Raw genomic sequence first — 20,340 nt, forward strand, 5'->3', positions numbered from 1 at the left:
AAAAGTTAAAAACACTCACATACACTACATTTTTATAATTGTCGGATACATTTTAGTGCCCTGCCCGCCCACATAAATTGCTTACTGTTTCAAAATTAAATAAAATGTCTTTATAAAAAAAATATACAATTTTTTCAAACACTAATGTATATTTTTTATAATTTTTTTTATGTTACCCTATGAAATTTAAATAAAAAAGGTATCTCCCTCACTTTTTTGGATCACTAAAGTCCAAAAAAGATTAAAAAACGCCTGCAAAAACGCCAGTTAAAACCCACATAGCGTTTTTCTTTGCGTTTTTTCACTCCCATAGACTTCTATGGGGGAAAAACGCAACGTTTTTGCGAAAAAAACGCCAGACCCTCAGCAAGCAGACGTTTTTGAAATCCAGCGTTTTTGACCAAAATCACTAAAAAACGCCAAAAGGATTAAAAAAAACGCCAAACTCAAAAACGCCAAGTGGATAAGGGTTTCTGCAGTTTCCTATAGACTTACAGCTAACATCTGGCCGCAGCGTTTTTTCGCAAAAAAAATGCCATGCGGCAAAATGGGCGTTTTTAACAGCGTTTTTGCGAAAAATTACTCAGTGGAGACCCGGCATTACAAAGGTACTTTATATGAGGACCTCAGTGTTTGTTCACATATGTCTGGAAATCTGGGGCCACCCCATATGAGATACAACAGTCTGGATGCATTGTACCTCACATCCCCTCCAGCACTAGATAGGCTCATATGGGACAAGGCACTAGACCTGTGGACTACTGTCAAACCACTGAATCAAAATCGCTGTATACAGCACTGAAGGAAACTTTGCTGGATTGCCAGATATATGTGAACCCACCCTAAGAGCACTGTGGAGTATTTTTGTATTTTACTGGAGGTACATCTGAAATTCATTGTGATTTGACAAGAATAAGCAAGGGCGTGGAACAGGGTCTATGGACACCGTGCACACCCATTCCAGAGGAAACTGAATTGTCTGTGTACCTTGGACTTCTCATTCAAGTTGTTTACAGAAAAATCAAAAAGGAATTCATTTGACAATTTTAAAGGAAATCTGTCAGCAGTATCACCCACACTAAAGCTGTCACACAGGCTTGTAGTTCAGGTGATGCTGATCAAAACGATACTCACGGCGTCCAGATTCACCCAGCTGTTCCGCCGCAATTCACCTTTTTCTATTTTATGCAAATGAGGGCCATGGGGCATGGGCGGAACTTCAAACCGAGCTAGGGGCATGCTCACGTCATCTTCGCTGAGCGGGCGCTTTGCCCAGCTCATCAATATTCATAACCCCCCTCCCTGCTCTTGTGCCCAGTGTTAGTGTACGGTGAATGCGCCATACACTAACATGGGGTGCAAGAACAGGGAGGGGGTTATCAATATTGAACGCCCACCCAGTGAAGATGACGTCAGCGTGCCCCTAGCTCGTTTCAGAGCTCCTCCCATGCCCCAAGGCCCTCATTTGCATAAAAAGAAAAAGGAGAATTGCGTCGGAACGGCTGGCCGAATCTGGATGCCGTGAGTATCGTTTTGATCAGCATCACCTGCACTACAAGCCTGTGTGACAGCTTTAGTGTGGGTGATACTGCTGACAGATTTTCTTTAAGTGATGGGTCATCTGGTAGTTGCAGACGCTGGGATGGTGCTCCCTCTCACCCAGACAAATGATAACTCAGTGCCAATAGCCTTTCACTGTGACTTTGCATAATGTTGATTCACAGCTCAGCTGCTTCCTCTAAAAATTAGGAAACCATTTTCCACATTCTCAGTGTAAGGATTTCTAAACAGTACTATGTCAATCTGCTATACTTCTGTAGTCAACCGCTGTAATGGTGACAACATTTTGGCTGTACATTAGCAGTATAGGAAATAAAGGTGTACAGAACAGTACACAAAAATGTAATTGACTGTATGCCACATAGTTGTATACATCGACCACTTCCCTACTATAAAGTATACATTTTTTTATTGTACTGAATAGCAACCTTCTTTATTCTATACAGAATAAATGTTTACCAATATGCTGAAAGGTGATGTGTTTGACATATAGAAACTTAGAAATATGTCACAGTATACATTGATACTTTTATTTGCTATCCAGATGTTCTTTTCTGACTTAGCAATCACTTCCAAGCAGATATTGCAGGAAAGAAGGGGCTTTAAGGTAATTTTAAAAGCAAACAAGAGAAGTGAGTGTGTGTTACATCCAAAGTGTGTGTGAATACAAAGTTTGGGAACAGTGTACCAGTCATTTTGGGTGACTTTTCAGGATAAACTGCCCTTGGGGTGTGTACATGAGGAACAGAATTATTTCCGGTCATTTTATAACTTATATATGGTATTTTTCTGCAGATCTCTGCTGTGAAGGCTGTTATGATTCGGCTAGCTGGATGTGGATCCTCTGTGTCAGCGAGGGATTGGCGTGGACCGTGTCGGTGGACCGGTTCTAGGGTTGCTACTGGTATTCACCAGAGCCCGCCGCAAAGCGGGATGGTCTTGCTGCGGCGGTAGCAACCAGGTCGTATCCACCGGCAACGGCTCAACCTCGCTGACTGCTGAGAAGGCGTGGGACAGAAGGACTAAACTGAGGCAAGGTCAGACGTAGCAGAAGGTCGGGGCAGGCGGCAAGGTTCGTAGTCAATGGCAATAGCAGAAGATCTGGAACACAGGCTTTGGACAACACTAAACGCTTTCTCTGGCACAAGGCAGCAAGATCCGGCAAGGAAGGGAAGGGGAAGTGAGGTTATATAGACAGGGAGCAGGTGGAAGCTAGTTAGACTGATTGGGCCAGGCACCAATCATTGGTGCACTGGCCCTTTAAATGACAGAGAGCTGGCGCGCGCGCGCCCTTAGGAGCGGAGCCGCGTGCGAGGACGTGACAGCCGGGGACCGGGACAGGTGAGTGACTTGGGATGCGATTCGCGAGCGGGCGCGTCCCGCTATGCGAATCGCATCCCCGCCAGCAGTGTCAGTGCAGCGCTCCCGGTCAGCGGGTCTGACCGGGGTGCTGCAGAGAGAGGAACGCCGCGAGCGCTCCGGGGAAGAGCAGGGACCCGGAGCGCTCGGCGTAACAGTACCCCCCCCCCCCCCCTTAGGTCTCCCCCTCTTTTTGTCCGGGAGTTGCTTCACGTGGGACGAGGACATTGGGAGCGATTGTAGAGTTTCCTTCTGGAAGACAGAGAAGTCCTCATCAAAGGCAGGCAGTTCAGAAGGAGTGGGAATGGGGAGGGGGGGCAGAGGGTGAAGCTTGGCACGGGGCAGAGTGTTACCAGGATGGGGGCTATGAGGAGGCAAAGCATAGTCCTGATAGGCCTTGGAGAGACCAGGTGTAGGAGGAGGCACTGAGGCTTGCCTGACGGGACTGGGAGCAGACATGAGGCATTTTTTGTGGCAAGCAGGACCCCAATTCTTGATCTCCCCGGTGGTCCAGTCAAGGGTGGGAGAATGACGCTGGAGCCATGGCTGACCGAGGAGGACTTCAGAGGTGCAGTTGGGCAAAACAAAAAATTCAGTTTTCTCGTGATGCAGTCCAATGCTCATAAGCAAGGGCTCTGTGCGGTAACGCACAGTGCAGTCCAACTTCACTCCGTTGACCGAAGAAATGTAGAGCGGCTTGACGAGACGGGTCACCGGGATGCAGAACCTATTAACCAAAGAGACCAGAATAAAATTTCCAGAAGAACCAGAGTCCAAGAAGGCCACGGCTGAGAAGGAGGAGTTGGCAGAAGGAGAAATCCGCACGGGCACAGTGAGACGTGGAGAAGCAGACTTCAGACCAAGAGACGCCACACCCACGTTAGCTGGGTGCGTGCGTGCGTTTCCCAGACGTGGAGAACGAATAGGGCAATCCACCAAGAAATGTTCGGTACTAGCGCAGTACAGACATAAATTTTTATCCCTACGGCAAGTCCTCTCTTCATGGGTCAGGCGAGACCGATCCACTTGCATAGCCTCCTCGGCGGGAGGCACAGGGGTAGATTGCAAAGGATACTGTGAGAGAGGTGCCCAGATATCAAGGTCTTTTTCCTGGCAGAGCTCCTGGTGTCTTTCAGAAAAATGCATGTCAATGCGGGTGGCCAAATGGATAAGTTCATGCAGGTTGGCAGGAATCTCTCGTGCGGCCAGCACATCCTTGAGCCCTCATACTGGTCTGTGGATGAAAATATAAAAGAGTTATGATTTTTTGAAGGCGAGGAGGAAAAAACGAAAATTTAAAAATTTAATTGTCTGCGTCCTTAAGGCCCAAATGGGCTGCGTCCTTAAGGGGTTAAGGTAGAAAAATGTATGTATACACTGTGATGTTGAGAAAAGTACTACACTGTTTTTGTAAATATGCACTGCTCAAAAAAATAAAGGGAACACTAAGATAACACATCCTAGATCTGAATGAATGAACTAATCGTATTAAATACTTTTGTCGTTACATAGTTGAATGTGCTGACAACAAAATCACACAAATCAAAAAATGATCAATGGAAATCAAATTTATCAACCCATGGAGGTCTAGATATGGAGTCACACTCAAAATCTAAGTGGAAAACCACACTACAGGCTGATCCAACTTTTATGTAATGTCCTTAAAATAAGTCAAAATGAGGCTCGGTAGTGTGTGTGGCCTCCACGTGTCCGTATGACCTCCCTACAATGCCTGTACAGGCTCCCGATGAGGTGGTGGATGGTGTCCTGAGGGATGTCCTCCCAGACCTGGACTAAAGCATCTGCCAACTCCTGGACAATCTGTGGTGCAAAGTGGCGTTGGTGGATGGAGCAAGATATGATGTCCCAGATGTGCTCAATCAGATTCAGGTCTGGGGAACCGGTGGGCCAGTCCATAGCATCAATGCCTTCCTTTTGCAGAAACTGCTGACACACTCCAGTCACATGAGGTCTAGCATTGTCTTGCATTAGGAGAAACCCAGGGCCAACCGCACCAGCATATGGTCTCAGAAGGGGCCTGAGAATCTCATCTTGGTACTTAATGGCTGTCAGGCTACCTCTGGCAAGCACATGGAGGGCTGTGCGGCCCCACAAAGAAATGCCACCCCATACCATTACTGACCCACCACCAAACCGGTCATGCTGGAGGATAATGCAGGCAGCAGAACATTCTCCACGGCGTCTCCAGACTGTCACGTCTTTCACATGTGCTCAGTGTGAACCTGCTTTCATCTGTGAAGAGCACAGGGCACCAGTGGCAAATTTGACGATCTTGGTGTTCTCTGGCAAATGCCAAAAGTCCTGCACGGTGTTGGGCTGTAAGCACAATCCCCACCTGTGGATGTCTGCCCTCATACACCCTCATTGAGTCTGTTTCTGACCATTTGAGTGGACACATGAGGCAGAGGTAGCGGTCCTGCTGCTGGGTTGTTGCCCTTCTACGGCCTCCTCCATGTCTCCTGATGTACTGGCCCGTCTCCTGGTAGCGCCTCCATGTTCTGGACACTACGCTGACAGACACAGCAAACCTTCTAGCCACAGCTTGAATTGATGTGCCATCCTGGATGAGCTGTACTACCTGAGCCACTTGTGTGGGTTGTAGACTCCGTCTCATGCTACCACTAGAGTGAAAGCACCGCCAGCATTCAAAAGTGACCAAAACATCAGCCAGGAAGCATAGGAACACATAGGTCACCACCTGCAGAATCACTCCTTTATTGGGGGTGTCTTGCTAATTGTCTATAATTTCCACCTGTTGTCTGTTCCATTTGCACAACAGCATGTGAAATTGATTGTCAATCAGTGTTGCTTCCTGAGTGGACAGTGTGATTTCACAGAAGTGTGATTGACTTGGAGTTACATTGTGTTGTTTAAGTGTTTCCTTTATTTTTGAGCAGTGTATATAGATATTTCTTTGTTTACATTTTAACAATTATTTTTTTATTTCTTAAAAAAAAAAAAAATTGCGAACAACTATGCCATGTCTACTCTCTATTTGCACTGGTTGCTTATTGACATTCATTGTAACAATATATATATATATATATATATATATATATATCTTCGGTTTTTAAACGGGAGACAAAATCGTGGTCAACCACGGTTTTGACTCCGATTTAAAAACCGTACTGCAACCGCATACGTTTTTTTAACATGGACATCAATGGGAAACGCACATGTATACGGTTCCATACGGTAAAAACGTATACGTTTTTACTTTGCACATGCGCATTTGAATCCTAAAGTCCCCACCCAAGACCCCTCCCATTAAAAATGGACAAAATTTTCAAAAACTTATGTTTTTTTTTCTATAAAAACTGACGGAACTGTATGCACTTTTAAAAACAGTATACTGTTTAAAAACGCATGCGGTTTACCGTATATACTCGAGTATAAGCCGACCCGAGTATAAGCCGAGACCCCTAATTTCAACCCAAAATCCCAGGAAAAGTTATTGACTCGAGTATAAGCCTAGGGTGGGAAATACCTCATCCCCCCCTGTCATCATCCAGACCCGTCATTAACATCCTCATCATCATCCCCTTGTCATCATCCCACACATCCCCCTTCATCATCCCCTTATCATCCCACACATCCCCCCTTCATCATCCCCTTATCATCCCACACATCCCCCCTTCATCATCCCCTTGTCATCATCCCACACATCCCCCCTTCATCATCCCCTTATCATCCCGCACATCCCCCCTTCATCATCCCCTTATCATCCCACACATCCCCCCTTCATCATCCCCTTGTAATCATCCCACACCCCCCCTTCATCATCCACACCCCCCTTCATCATCCCCACACCCCCCCCCCCCTTCATCATCCTCTTCTCATCATTCGCCCTCAGTGGTCTTCAACCTGCGGACCTCCAGAGGTTTCAAAACTACAACTCCCAGCAAGCCCGGGCAGCCATCGGCTGTCCGGGCTTGCTGGGAGTTGTAGTTTTGAAACCTCCGGAGGTCCGCAGGTTGAAGACCACTGCGGCCTTCAACATCATCCAGCCCCCTCTCACCCCCTTTAGTTCTGAGTACTCACCTCCGCTCGGCGCTGGTCCGGTCCTGCAGGGCTGTCCGGTGAGGAGGTGGTCCGGTGGGATAGTGGTTCCGGGCTGCAATCTTCACCGGGGGGCGCCTCTTCTCCGCGCTTCCGGCCCGGAATAGAGGCGTTGCCTTGACAATGACGCAAAAGCACGTTGGCAATGAACGCACCTCTGCGTCGTTGTCACGGCAACGTGACTATTCTGAGGCCGGGCCCGAAGCGCTTAGAAGAGGCGCCCCCGGTGAAGATAGCAGCCCGGAACCACTATGCCACCGGACCACCTCCTCTCCGGACAGCCCTGCAGGACCGGACCAGCGCCGAGCGGAGGTGAGTACTCAGAACTAAAGGGGGTGAGAGGGGGCTGGATGATGTTGAAGGCCGCAGTGGTCTTCAACCTGCGGACCTCCGGAGGTTTCAAAACTACAACTCCCAGCAAGCCCGGACAGCCGATGGCTGCCCGGGCTTGCTGGGAGTTGTAGTTTTGAAACCTCTGGAGGTCCGCAGGTTGAAGACCACTGCGGGTGGGGGAGTTCACTCGAGTATAAGCCGAGGGGGGTGTTTTCAGCACGAAAAATCGTGCTGAAAAACTCGGCTTATACTCGAGTATATACGGTACTTTTTTTTTTTTTTTTTTTTTTTTTTTTTTCCATACTGTTCCATCTGTTTTTTTGCCATACGGTTTTCTTTAGAAAAACAGATTGAAAACAGTATGGCAAAAACGTAGTGTGAACCCAGCCTAAGTCTGTCATATTCCAGAATATTTGTGCTACTGTCACGATGCCGGCTGGCAGGTAGTGGATCCTCTGTGCCAGAGAGGGATTGGCGTGGACCGTGCTAGTGGACCGGTTCTAAGCCACTACTGGTTTTCACCAGAGCCCGCCGCAAAGCGGGATGGTCTTGCTGCGGCGGTAGTGACCAGGTCGTATCCACTAGCAACGGCTCACCTCTCTGGCTGCTGAAGATAGGCGCGGTACAAGGGAGTAGGCAAAAGCAAGGTCGGACGTAACAGAAGGTCGGGGCAGGCAGCAAGGATCATAGTCAGGGGCAACGGCAGAAGGTCTGGAATCACAGGCAAGGAACACACAAGGAACGCTTTCACTGGCACTAAGGCAACAAGATCCGGCAAGGGAGTGCAGGGGAAGTGAGGTGATATAGGGAAGTGCACAGGTGAACACACTAATTGGAACCACTGCGCCAATCAGCGGCGCAGTGGCCCTTTAAATCGCAGAGACCCGGCGCGCGCGCGCCCTAGGGAGCGGGGCCGCGCGCGCCGGGACAGAACAGACGGAGAGCGAGTCAGGTAGGGGAGCCGGGGTGCGCATCGCGAGCGGGCGCTACCCGCATCGCGGATCGCATCCCGGCTGGCAGCGGAATCGCAGCGCCCCGGGTCAGAGGACGTGACCGGAGCGCTGCCGCGGGGAGAGTGAAGCGAGCGCTCCGGGGAGGAGCGGGGACCCGGAGCGCTCGGCGTAACAGTACCCCCCCCCTTGGGTCTCCCCCTCTTCTTAGAGCCTGAGAACCTGAGGAGCAGACTTTTGTCTAGGATGTTGTCCTCAGGTTCCCAGGATCTCTCTTCAGGACCACAACCCTCCCAGTCCACTAAAAAAAAATTTTTCCCTCTGACCTTTTTGGCAGCTAAAATTTCTTTGACCGAGAAGATGTCCGAGGAGCCGGAAACAGGAGTGGGAGGAACAGATTTGGGAGAAAAACGGTTGAGGATGAGTGGTTTGAGAAGAGAGACGTGAAAGGCGTTAGGGATACGAAGAGAGGGAGGAAGAAGAAGTTTATAAGAGACAGGATTAATTTGACACAAAATTTTGAAAGGACCAAGATAGCGTGGTCCCAACTTGTAGCTAGGGACACGGAAGCGGACATATTTAGCGGAGAGCCATACCTTGTCTCCAGGGGAAAAAACGGGGGGAGCTCTTCTTTTCTTATCCGCGAACTTCTTCATGCGTGATGAAGCCTGTAAGAGAGAATTTTGGGTCTCTCTCCATATGATGGAAAGGTCACGAGAAATTTCATCCACAGCGGGCAGACCAGAGGGCAAGGGAGTAGGGAGGGGGGGAAGAGGGTGACGGCCGTACACCACGAAAAATGGGGATTTGGAGGAAGACTCAGAGACCCTGAAGTTATACGAGAATTCGGCCCATGGGAGGAGATCTGCCCAGTCATCCTGGCGGGAGGAAACAAAATGTCGCAAATAATCACCCAAGATCTGGTTAATCCTTTCTACTTGTCCATTGGACTGGGGATGATATGCAGAAGAAAAATTTAATTTAATCTTGAGTTGTTTACAGAGAGCCCTCCAGAATTTAGACACGAATTGGACGCCTCTATCCGAGACAATCTGCGTAGGCAACCCGTGAAGACGAAAAATGTGTACAAAAAATTGTTTAGCCAACTGAGGCGCAGAAGGAAGACCAGGAAGAGGGATGAAATGTGCCATTTTGGAGAATCGATCAACGACCACCCAAATAACAGTGTTGCCACGGGAAGGGGGTAAATCAGTAATAAAATCCATACCAATCAGAGACCAAGGCTGTTCGGGGACAGGCAGAGGATGAAGAAAACCAGCGGGCTTCTGGCGAGGAGTCTTATCCCGGGCACAGATAGTGCAGGCTCGCACAAAGTCCACAACATCCGTCTCCAGAGTCGGCCACCAATAGAAGCGGGAGATGAGTTGCACAGATTTCTTGATACCCGCATGACCTGCGAGATGGGAGGAGTGACCCCATTTGAGGATTCCGAGGCGTTGGCGAGGAGAAACAAAGGTCTTTCCTGGAGGAGTCTGCCTGATGGAGGCAGGAGAAGTGGAGATCAGGCAGTCAGGTGGAATGATGTGTTGCGGAGAGAGTTCAACTTCTGAGGCATCCGAGGAACGAGAGAGAGCATCGGCCCTAATGTTCTTATCGGCAGGACGAAAGTGAATCTCAAAATTAAATCGGGCAAAGAACAGAGACCACGCGAGGATTCAGCCGTTGGGCAGACTGGAGGTAGGAGAGGTTCTTGTGGTCGGTGTAGATAATAACAGGAGAACTTGATCCCTCCAGCAGATGCCTCCATTCCTCAAGTGCTAATTTAATGGCTAGAAGCTCTCGATCCCCGATGGAGTAGTTCCTCTCCGCTGGAGAGAAGGTCCTAGAGAAAAAACCACAAGTGACAGCATGCCCGGAAGAATTTTTTTGTAGAAGAACAGCTCCAGCTCCCACTGAGGAGGCATCAACCTCCAATAGGAAGGGTTTGGAAGGGTCAGGTCTGGAGAGGACGGGAGCCGAAGAAAAGGCAGACTTGAGTCGTTTAAAGGCGTCTTCTGCTTGAGGAGGCCAGGACTTGGGATCAGCATTTTTTTTGGTTAAAGCCACGATAGGAGCCACAATGGTAGAAAAATGTGGAATAAATTGCCTGTAATAATTGGCGAACCCCAAAAAGCGTTGGATAGCACGGAGTCCGGAGGGGCGTGGCCAATCTAAGACGGCAGAGAGTTTGTCTGGATCCATCTGTAGTCCCTGGCCAGAGACCAAATATCCTAGAAAAGGAAGAGATTGGCATTCAAACAGACATTTCTCAATTTTGGCATAGAGTTGGTTGTCACGAAGTCTCTGAAGAACCATACGGACATGCTGGCGGTGTTCTTCTAGATTGGCAGAAAAAATTAGGATATCGTCCAGATATACAACAACACAGGAGTATAACAGATCACGAAAAATTTCATTGACAAAGTCTTGGAAGACGGCAGGGGCGTTGCACAGTCCAAAGGGCATGACCAGATACTCAAAGTGTCCATCTCTGGTGTTAAATGCCGTTTTCCACTCGTCCCCCTCTCTGATGCGGATGAGGTTATAGGCGCCTCTTAAGTCCAATTTAGTGAAGATGTGGGCACCTTGGAGGCGATCAAAGAGTTCAGAGATGAGGGGTAAGGGGTAGCGGTTCTTAACCGTGATTTTATTAAGACCGCGGTAGTCAATGCAAGGACGTAGGGAGCCATCTTTTTTGGACACAAAGAAAAATCCGGCTCCGGCAGGAGAGGAGGATTTACGGATAAAGCCCTTTTTTAGATTCTCCTGGACGTATTCGGACATGGCAAGAGTCTCTGGGGCAGAGAGAGGATAAATTCTGCCCCGGGGTGGAGTAGTGCCCGGGAGGAGGTCGATAGGGCAATCATAAGGCCTGTGAGGAGGTAGAGTCTCAGCTTGTTTTTTACAGAAAACATCCGCGAAGTCCATATAGGCCTTAGGGAGACCGGTTACTGGAGGAACCACAGAGTTACGGCAAGGGTTACTGGGAACCGGTTTTAGACAGTTCTTGGAACAAGAGGACCCCCAACTCTTGATCTCCCCAGTGGACCAATCCAGGGTAGGGGAATGAAGTTGAAGCCAGGGAAGTCCAAGGAGAATTTCCGAGGTGCAATTGGGGAGGACCAAAAGTTCAATCCTCTCATGATGAGATCCGATGCTCATAAGAAGGGGCTCCGTGCGGAAACGTATGGTACAGTCCAATCTTTCATTATTTACACAATTGATGTAGAGGGGTCTGGCGAGACTGGTCACCGGGATGTTGAACCTGTTGACGAGAGAGGCCAAAATAAAATTTCCTGCAGATCCAGAGTCCAAGAAGGCCACTGTAGAGAAGGAGAAGGCAGAGGCAGACATCCGCACAGGCACAGTAAGACGTGGAGAAGCAGAGTAGACATCAAGGACTGTCTCACCTTTGTGCGGAGTCAGCGTACGTCTTTCCAGGCGGGGAGGACGGATAGGACAATCTCTCAGGAAGTGTTCGGTACTAGCACAGTACAGGCAGAGGTTCTCCATACGGCGTCGTGTCCTCTCTTGAGGTGTCAGGCGAGACCGGTCGACCTGCATAGCCTCCACGGCGGGAGGCACAGGAACAGATTGCAGGGGACCAGAGGAGAGAGGAGCCGAGGAGAAGAAACGCCTCGTGCGAACAGAGTCCATATCTTGGCGGAGTTCCTGACGCCTTTCGGAAAAACGCATGTCAATGCGAGTGGCTAGGTGAATAAGTTCATGTAGATTAGCAGGAATTTCTCGTGCGGCCAGAACATCTTTAATGTTGCTGGATAGGCCTTTTTTGAAGGTCGCGCAGAGGGCCTCATTATTCCAGGACAATTCTGAAGCAAGAGTACGGAATTGTACGGCATACTCGCCAACGGAAGAATTACCCTGGACCAGGTTCAACAGGGCAGTCTCAGCAGAAGAGGCTCGGGCAGGTTCCTCAAAGACACTTCGGATTTCCGAGAAGAAGGAGTGTACAGAGGCAGTGACGGGGTCATTGCGGTCCCAGAGCGGTGTGGCCCATGACAGGGCTTTTCCGGACAGAAGGCTGACTACGAAAGCCACCTTAGACCTTTCAGTGGGAAACAGGTCCGACATCATCTCCAGATGCAGGGAACATTGGGAAAGAAAGCCACGGCAAAACTTAGAGTCCCCATCAAATTTATCCGGCAAGGATAAGCGTATCCCAGGAGCGGCCACTCGCTGCGGAGGAGGTGCAGGAGCTGGCGGAGGAGATGACTGCTGAAGCTGTGGTAGTAACTGTTGTAGCATAACGGTCAGTTGAGACAGCTGTTGGCCTTGTTGCGCTATCTGTTGTGACTGCTGGGCGACCACCGTGGTGAGGTCAGCGACAACTGGCAGAGGAACTTCAGCGGGATCCATGGCCGGATCTACTGTCACGATGCCGGCTGGCAGGTAGTGGATCCTCTGTGCCAGAGAGGGATTGGCGTGGACCGTGCTAGTGGACCGGTTCTAAGCCACTACTGGTTTTCACCAGAGCCCGCCGCAAAGCGGGATGGTCTTGCTGCGGCGGTAGTGACCAGGTCGTATCCACTAGCAACGGCTCACCTCTCTGGCTGCTGAAGATAGGCGCGGTACAAGGGAGTAGGCAAAAGCAAGGTCGGACGTAGCAGAAGGTCGGGGCAGGCAGCAAGGATCGTAGTCAGGGGCAACGGCAGAAGGTCTGGAATCACAGGCAAGGAACACACAAGGAACGCTTTCACTGGCACTAAGGCAACAAGATCCGGCAAGGGAGTGCAGGGGAAGTGAGGTGATATAGGGAAGTGCACAGGTGAACACACTAATTGGAACCACTGCGCCAATCAGCGGCGCAGTGGCCCTTTAAATCGCAGAGACCCGGCGCGCGCGCGCCCTAGGGAGCGGGGCCGCGCGCGCCGGGACAGAACAGACGGAGAGCGAGTCAGGTAGGGGAGCCGGGGTGCGCATCGCGAGCGGGCGCTACCCGCATCGCGGATCGCATCCCGGCTGGCAGCGGAATCGCAGCGCCCCGGGTCAGAGGACGTGACCGGAGCGCTGCCGCGGGGAGAGTGAAGCGAGCGCTCCGGGGAGGAGCGGGGACCCGGAGCGCTCGGCGTAACAGCTACGTTGACAGACAGTAACGCTACTGTATCTTTATAACCTTTAACATGTATACAGTACTGTGCAAAAGTTTTAGCCAGGTGTAGAGAAAGTGCTCAAGAGTAAGAATGCTTTCAAAAATATTGTTAATGGTTTATTTTCATTAACTAACAAAATGCAATGGAAGAGAAATCTAAATGAAATCAATATGGAGTTGGGAATTTACAAGCAGATACATCTGTACAATGCAGTACCATCAGGGAGGCTTCTGATGGGCTCCAAAATTATTCTGCTGCAGCAAAGTGACCCCCAACATACAGCCAGTGTCACTAAGAACACTAACCCAGTGTCACTAAGAAAGAAGAACAAGGAGGCCTGGAAGTGAGGATATGGCCCCTGCAGAACTCTGATCTCAACATCATCGGGTTTGTATGAGATTAACCCCTTAAGGACCGGGCCATTTTTCATTTTTGCACATTTGTTATCTCTTCCTCACCTTCTTAAAATTATAACACTTTAAATTTTGTACCTGAAGACCCATATTGTGGCTTTTTTTTTTTTTTGCGCCACCAATTTCACTTTGTAATGACCTCAATCGTTTCACCACAAAATCTACGGCGAAACCAGAAAAAAAATATTTGTGGAGCAAAATTGAAAAAAAAAAAAGCCATTTTGTAACTTTTGGGAGCTTCTGATTCTACACAGTGCACTTTTTGGTAAAAATTACACCTTTTTTTTCTGTAGGTCCATACGGTTACAATGATACCTAATTTATATAGTTTTTATTTTATTTTACTACCTAAAAAAAATTAGAACTACATGCACCATAATTTTTATGTTGAAAATTGTCATCTTCTGACCCCTATAACTTTTACATTTTTCCGCATACGGGAAGATGTGTGAGGGCTTATTTATGGCACCATGGTCTAAAGCTTTTATATGTACCATTTGTGTTTTGATAGGACTTTATGATTGCTTCTTACACATTTTTAGGGTATACAAAGTGACCATGAAATATATAATACTCAACTACTTCTCAGAACTACTCAACTTCTGATAAACTGATAAGTACTGGAAGGATTAAGATTTTTACAAATCTGTTTAACTTTCTGGCACCAATTGATTTGAAAAAATAAAAATAAAAAATAGTTTTCCACAGGAGTGCCCATTTAACAGTACCATTCAGATACTTCCCCCATTACTTTGCTTGCTGCTGCTCCTAGTGCCCTTCACTAAAGTTATCCTCCAACAACAATACCAAACATACAGTGCCACACATGGTAATAATGCTCTACGCAACAATAGTGCCCTACTTTTTGCCTGAATCCAGTAATAGTGCCCAACACAAAAAAGCAACATTAAAAGTGCTAACTAGGTGCCCACTTCATAGTTATAGTGCCTCCTCACTGCCTCTAAACAATAATAATATGCTTTAACCCCTTAAGGACTGAGCCCTTTTTCACCTTAAGGACTCGGCCATTTTTTGCAATTCTGACCACTGTCACTTTAAATATTAATAACTCTGGAATGCTTTTACTTATCATTCTGATTCCGAGATAGTTTTTTCTTGACATATTCTACTTTAACATAGTGTTAAAATTTTGTGGTAACTTGCATCCTTTTTTGGTGAAAAAAATCCCAAAATTTGATGAAAAATGTGAAAGTTTAGCATTTTTCTAACTTTGAAGCTCTCTGCTTGTAAGGAAAATAGATATTCCCCAAAAAAAAATTTTTATTCACATTTCCAATATGTCTACTTTATGTCTGCATCATAAAATTGATGAGTTTTTACTTTTGAAAGACACCAGAGGGCTTCAAAGTTCAGCATCAATTTTCCAATTTTTCACAAAATTTTGAAACTCGCTTTTTTTCATGGACCAGTTCAGGTTTGAAGTGGATTTGAAGGGTCTTCATATTAGAAATACCCCACCAATTACCCTATTATAAAAACTGCACCCTCCAAAGTATTCAAAATGACATTCAGTTAGCGTTTTAACCCTTTAGGTGTTTCACAGGAATAGCAGCAAAGTGAAGGAGAAAATTCACAATCTTCATTTTTTACACTCGCATGTTCTTGTAGACCCAATTTTTGAATTTTTGCAAGGGGTGAAAAGGAGAAAATTTTTACTTGTATTTGAAACCCAATTTTTCTCGAGTAAGCTCATACGTCATATGTCTATGTTAATTGTTCGGCGGGCGCAGTAGAGGGCTCAGAAGGGAAGGAGCGACAAATTATTTTTGGGGGGCATGTCACCTTTAGGAAGCCCCTATGGTGCCAGAACAGCAAAAAAAAAAAACACATGGCATACCATTTTGGAAACTAGACCCCTCGTGGAACATAACAAGCGGTAAAGTGAACCTTAATACCCCACAGGTGATTCACGACTTTTGCATATGTAAACAATTTTTTTTTTTCTAAAATGCTTGGTTTCCCAAAAGTTTTAAATTTTTAAAAAGGGTTATAGCAGAAAATACCCCCCAAAATTTGAAGCCCAATTTCTCCCGATTCAGAAAACACCCCATATGGGGGTGAAAATTGCTCTGCTGGCGCACTACAGGTCTCAGAAGAGAAGGAGTCACATTTGGCTTTTTGAAAGCAAATTTTGCTCTGGGGGCATGCCGCATTTAGGAAGCCCCTATGGTGCCTGGAAAGCAAAAAAATACCAACATGGCATACTATTTTGGAAACTAGACCCCTCGGGGAATGTAACAAGGGGTTAAGTGAACCTTAACACCCCACAGGTGTTTCACGACTTTTGCATATGTAAAAAAAAGTTATTTTTTTTTACCTAAATTGCTTCTTTTCCCCAAAATTTTACATTTTTAAAAAGGGTAAAAGCAGAAAATACCCCCCAAAATTTGTAACACAATTTCTCCGGAGTACGGCGATACCCCATATGTGACCCTAAACTGTTGCCTTGAAATACGACAGGGCTCCAAAGTGAGAGCGCCATGCGCATTTGAGGCCTGAATTAGGGATTGCATAGGGGTGGACATAGGGGTATTCTACGCCAGTGATTCCCAAACAGGGTGCCTCCAGCTGTTGTATAACTCCCAGCATGCCTGGACAGTCAGTGGCTGTCTGGTAATACTGGGAGTAGTTGTTTTGCAACAGCTGGAGGCTCCGTTTTGGAAACAGTGGCGTACCAGACGTTTTTCATTTTTATTGAGGAGGGGAGGGGGGCTCTGTAGGGGTATGTGTATATGTAGTGTTTTTTACTTTTTATTTAGTGTTAGTGTAGTATTTTTAGGGTACAGACACACGGGCGGGGGTTCACAGTAGTTTCTCGCTGGCAGTTTGCCGCAGCTCAAACTTCCAGCCGGATACTTACTGTAAACCTCCGCCCATGTGAGTGACTGTACCCTGTACGTTCACATTGGGGAGGGGGGAACATCCAGCTGTTGTAAAACTACAACTCCCAGCATGTACGGTCTATCAGTGCATGCTGGGAGTTGTAGTTTTGCAACAACTGGAGGCACACTTGTTTGGAAACACCGAGTTTGGTAACAAACTCAGTGTTTTGCAACCAGTGTGCCTTCAGCTGCTGAAAAAGCTACAACCCCCAGCATGTACGGACAGCAGAAGGGAATGCTGGGTCTTGTAGTTATGCAACAGCTGAAGGCATACTACTTTGGCTGGGGATGCTGGGGATTGTAGTTATGCAACAGCTGGATACACACTGGTTTCACAACCAGTGTGTCTTCAGTTGTTGCAAAACTACAACTCTCAGCAGTCACCGACTGCCAACGGGCATGCTGGGAGTTGTAGTTATGCAACCAGCAGATGCACCACTACAACTCCCAGCATGCACTTTAGCTGATTGTGCAAGCTGGGAATTGTAGTTATACAACAGCTGAAGGTACACTTTTCCATAGAAAAAATGTGCCTCCAGCTGTTGCAAAACTATAAGTCCCAGCATGCCCATAAGGGAATGCTGGGAGTTGTGGTGGTCTGCCTCCTGCTGTTGCATAACTACAGCTCCCAGCATGCCCTTTTTGCATGTTGGGAGCTGTTGCTAAGCAACAGCAGGAGGCTGTCACTCACCTCCTACTGTGCTCCGGGACACAGGTCAGTCCCTCGCCGCTGGCGCAGCTCCCGGGGCCCCGATCCCAACATTGACGTCGGGGATCGGGGTCCCCAGCTCCCGGGGTCCACGTCCCGCACCCGTTCATGTCCTCCGGAAGAGGGGCGGAGCGGGTTGTGGAAGTGACACCCCAAGCAGGTGCCCTGATTGGTCGGCCGGTAAACCGGCCGACGGATCAGGGCGATCGTGAGGTGGCACCAGTGCCACCTCACCCCTGCAGGCTATGGCTGTTCGGGGCTGTCAGAGACGGCCCAGAACAGCCTGTAATTCCAGGTCACCGGGTCACTGGAGACCCAATTGACCCGGAATCTGCCGCAGATCGCTGGGCTGAATTGTCCAGCGATCTGCGGCCATCGCCGACATGGGGGGTCATCATGACCACCCTGGGCGATATTCCGCGATGCCTGCTGAACGATTTCAGCAGGCATCGGGCACCCGCTCCCCTCCGGCTAGCGGCGGGGGGCCAGGATTTGACAGGACGTACTCAAACGTCCTGAGTCCTTAAGGACTCGGAAAAGGGGCCGTTTGAGTGCGTCCTGCGTCCTTAAGGGGTTAAAATGGGGATTTTCTCCTATTCTGGACAGTTCCTAAAATGTACAGAAGTGTCAGCAGAGAGCACTGTGGTCTGGCAGAAATTCAAAAAGAAAAGAACTTCCTCTGTAGTATACAACAGCTTTTTTTGCTGATGGCTTCTTGTTTCAACTACATTTACAACCTGAGTACAAATATTTAGTTGAAAGGAGTGACTAGGGGTGGTTCTTATTATGAACCCCACCACACTTTCCTCATGTACAGTGAGTAGGCACCAATTGAGCCCCTGCTAGCTAAATTGTTGGAAGGATAATGGAGAGTAATAAGTCTGTGGTAAAAGAAGCCCCAGGAAAGGCAGCAGTTTGTACTTGTGCAGCATATGTTACAGGCAGTGTACAAACTCCAGTCCATTGGTAGAGATGACAGATTGTCAATAACCTTAAATAAAGACTTTACAGGATCCTGAAAGAAAACAGAGGACTATACAGGACTATGTTGATTTTGCTATGTGGCCACCCAGACAGACCATTTGTCACCAAACCATTTACTTCTAAAACATTTAGGAGTTCAACGGCTGTTTGAGTATACGCTGGGCACCCATATTAGTATGAATAATTTTTTATACATTTGTCACATGTCATCTTTGCTTACCCATTTGTATTAACAGCAAATGTATTCAGTGGTTTTAGATTGTAAAAGACATATTTAGGTTACTACACCAAATAGCGAATAGTTTAAAAAATATGTATAAAAATATTGATATATTAGGCACATATTGGTCTTATGTGCAGATGTAACCAATGTGAATTTGTTCTAGTTTATTTTTGTTGTTATCTTTTGTCTTACTTTTACTATCTAACTTAAGATATGTCATTCAGAGTCATAAAATTGCATGTTGTCTACCAAAATGATATTCCAAGTTAAAGAAAACATATTTAAGTATAAAATATATATTTCTTTCGTTTTCTTACTATAGTTGGCATTATCTAGAGACACATAGTCAAGTTGTGCTCATTAATTGTGTTAACGCTGTGTGCCCCAGAAGATCATAAATGACGCACTAATCTCATATATCATGTTGTGTGATTGTTTTCAGTGGCAAACTGGTATCTCCCAAATGGAAGAATTTCAAGGGGTTAAGACTATTATGGAGAGATAAAATCCGCCTGAATAATGCAATCTGGAGAGCCTGGTACTTAAACTGTAAGTAAAACAAGTAAGGCCATGTGGAAGTAGATGACACTTATCATGAACCAGAATGTTATATCTTATCTAAGAAATTTAAAAACCTTGGTCTGTCTGGTATCAGCATCTGGCAAGGTTGGTTAGATGCTGCAGCTTAACGGGCTCAGATGGCCCTTATGCACTGTGTTTTGTAGAATAAGAATGATCCCCCCATGAATATCTACATAAATTAAGTTATAGATGTCTGCATTTTAACAAGAGCTCTCTAGATTTGGTTGTTTGGTTCATTTCTTTTATATTTTAGCTTCCTTTCAAGTTTTATCTTTAAAGGCAGGACTGGCCAGTTCACTGGCCACTGGGACTGGCTGACTGTCTATTGTGTAGGGGGCCTTCCGACTCTTCCCCAATGGGTGGTTCAGGGGAAAGAAGGATCAGACATCTTCACTGCCCGATCATTTTGTTCTTAGAAAGAGAGGCTACAGCTGTCTGGCAGTGTCTTACCCCTTCTCTTTTCATTGAATACATCTATTAAGTATGGAAAGGCCTTTGGAGCTGAGCTCTCTTCATACCCAGCAGCAGTCGGCTACTGACTCAGTCTCTAACTGGCATTAGGTTGAGCTCTGATGCCAGTTATTTAAGTCTTAAGATGCTGCTGTAAGTGCTGGCAGAGGCATCTATATAGTTAAAAGCTGTTTAAAAATGGTTCCAACTATGGAAAAATGATACAGATATAAACTACAGATCACAGAATAAAGATGAGCCTTCACACAGCTCCGTAGACAGAAGGAAAACAAGTTATATGGGCCAGAGTATGATGTTTCAAAGCATTTTTATAAGTTTGAATTTTTTAATGTAGTAAAAGGTAACAAAAAATAAATAAATTGGGTAACACTGTTACAGAAGAAAGATTACTTAAAAGTAACTAAATTGATTTTTTTTATATTTTACCCCACAATTGTCAAATGAATAATAATAACGTGATTACAATTTTAAAGATTGTAAAGAGAGTGAAATGACAAGTTTACAACTTAAGGGTGCTCTAGTCCCCTGTTAGGCGGCCTCTATCCTGGATACATGATGAGATATGGTTGGGTACAGAGGCATACAGGTTCTTTATGCCTTACATGCCTGTTGGTCCTGCACTCTCATAGGTTGCCAATGCTGGTGTCCCAACTGGTATAATA

At 46.9% G+C, this 20,340-nt stretch overlaps 1 protein-coding gene across 1 annotated transcript in view; it reads left to right on the forward strand.

Annotated features, from left to right (window-relative positions):
• Positions 1 to 20,340, forward strand: part of MLXIPL (MLX interacting protein like) — a 208,290-nt gene that overhangs the window by 38,494 nt on the left and 149,456 nt on the right. The window contains exon 2 of the mRNA XM_056558638.1: positions 19,068 to 19,174. Coding sequence (XP_056414613.1) covers positions 19,068 to 19,174 — 107 coding nt within the window. The remainder of the gene's footprint in view (positions 1 to 19,067; positions 19,175 to 20,340) is intronic.

This window comes from Hyla sarda, chromosome 2, assembly GCF_029499605.1.
Source record: "Hyla sarda isolate aHylSar1 chromosome 2, aHylSar1.hap1, whole genome shotgun sequence".
Classification (NCBI taxonomy): Eukaryota; Metazoa; Chordata; class Amphibia; order Anura; family Hylidae; genus Hyla; species Hyla sarda.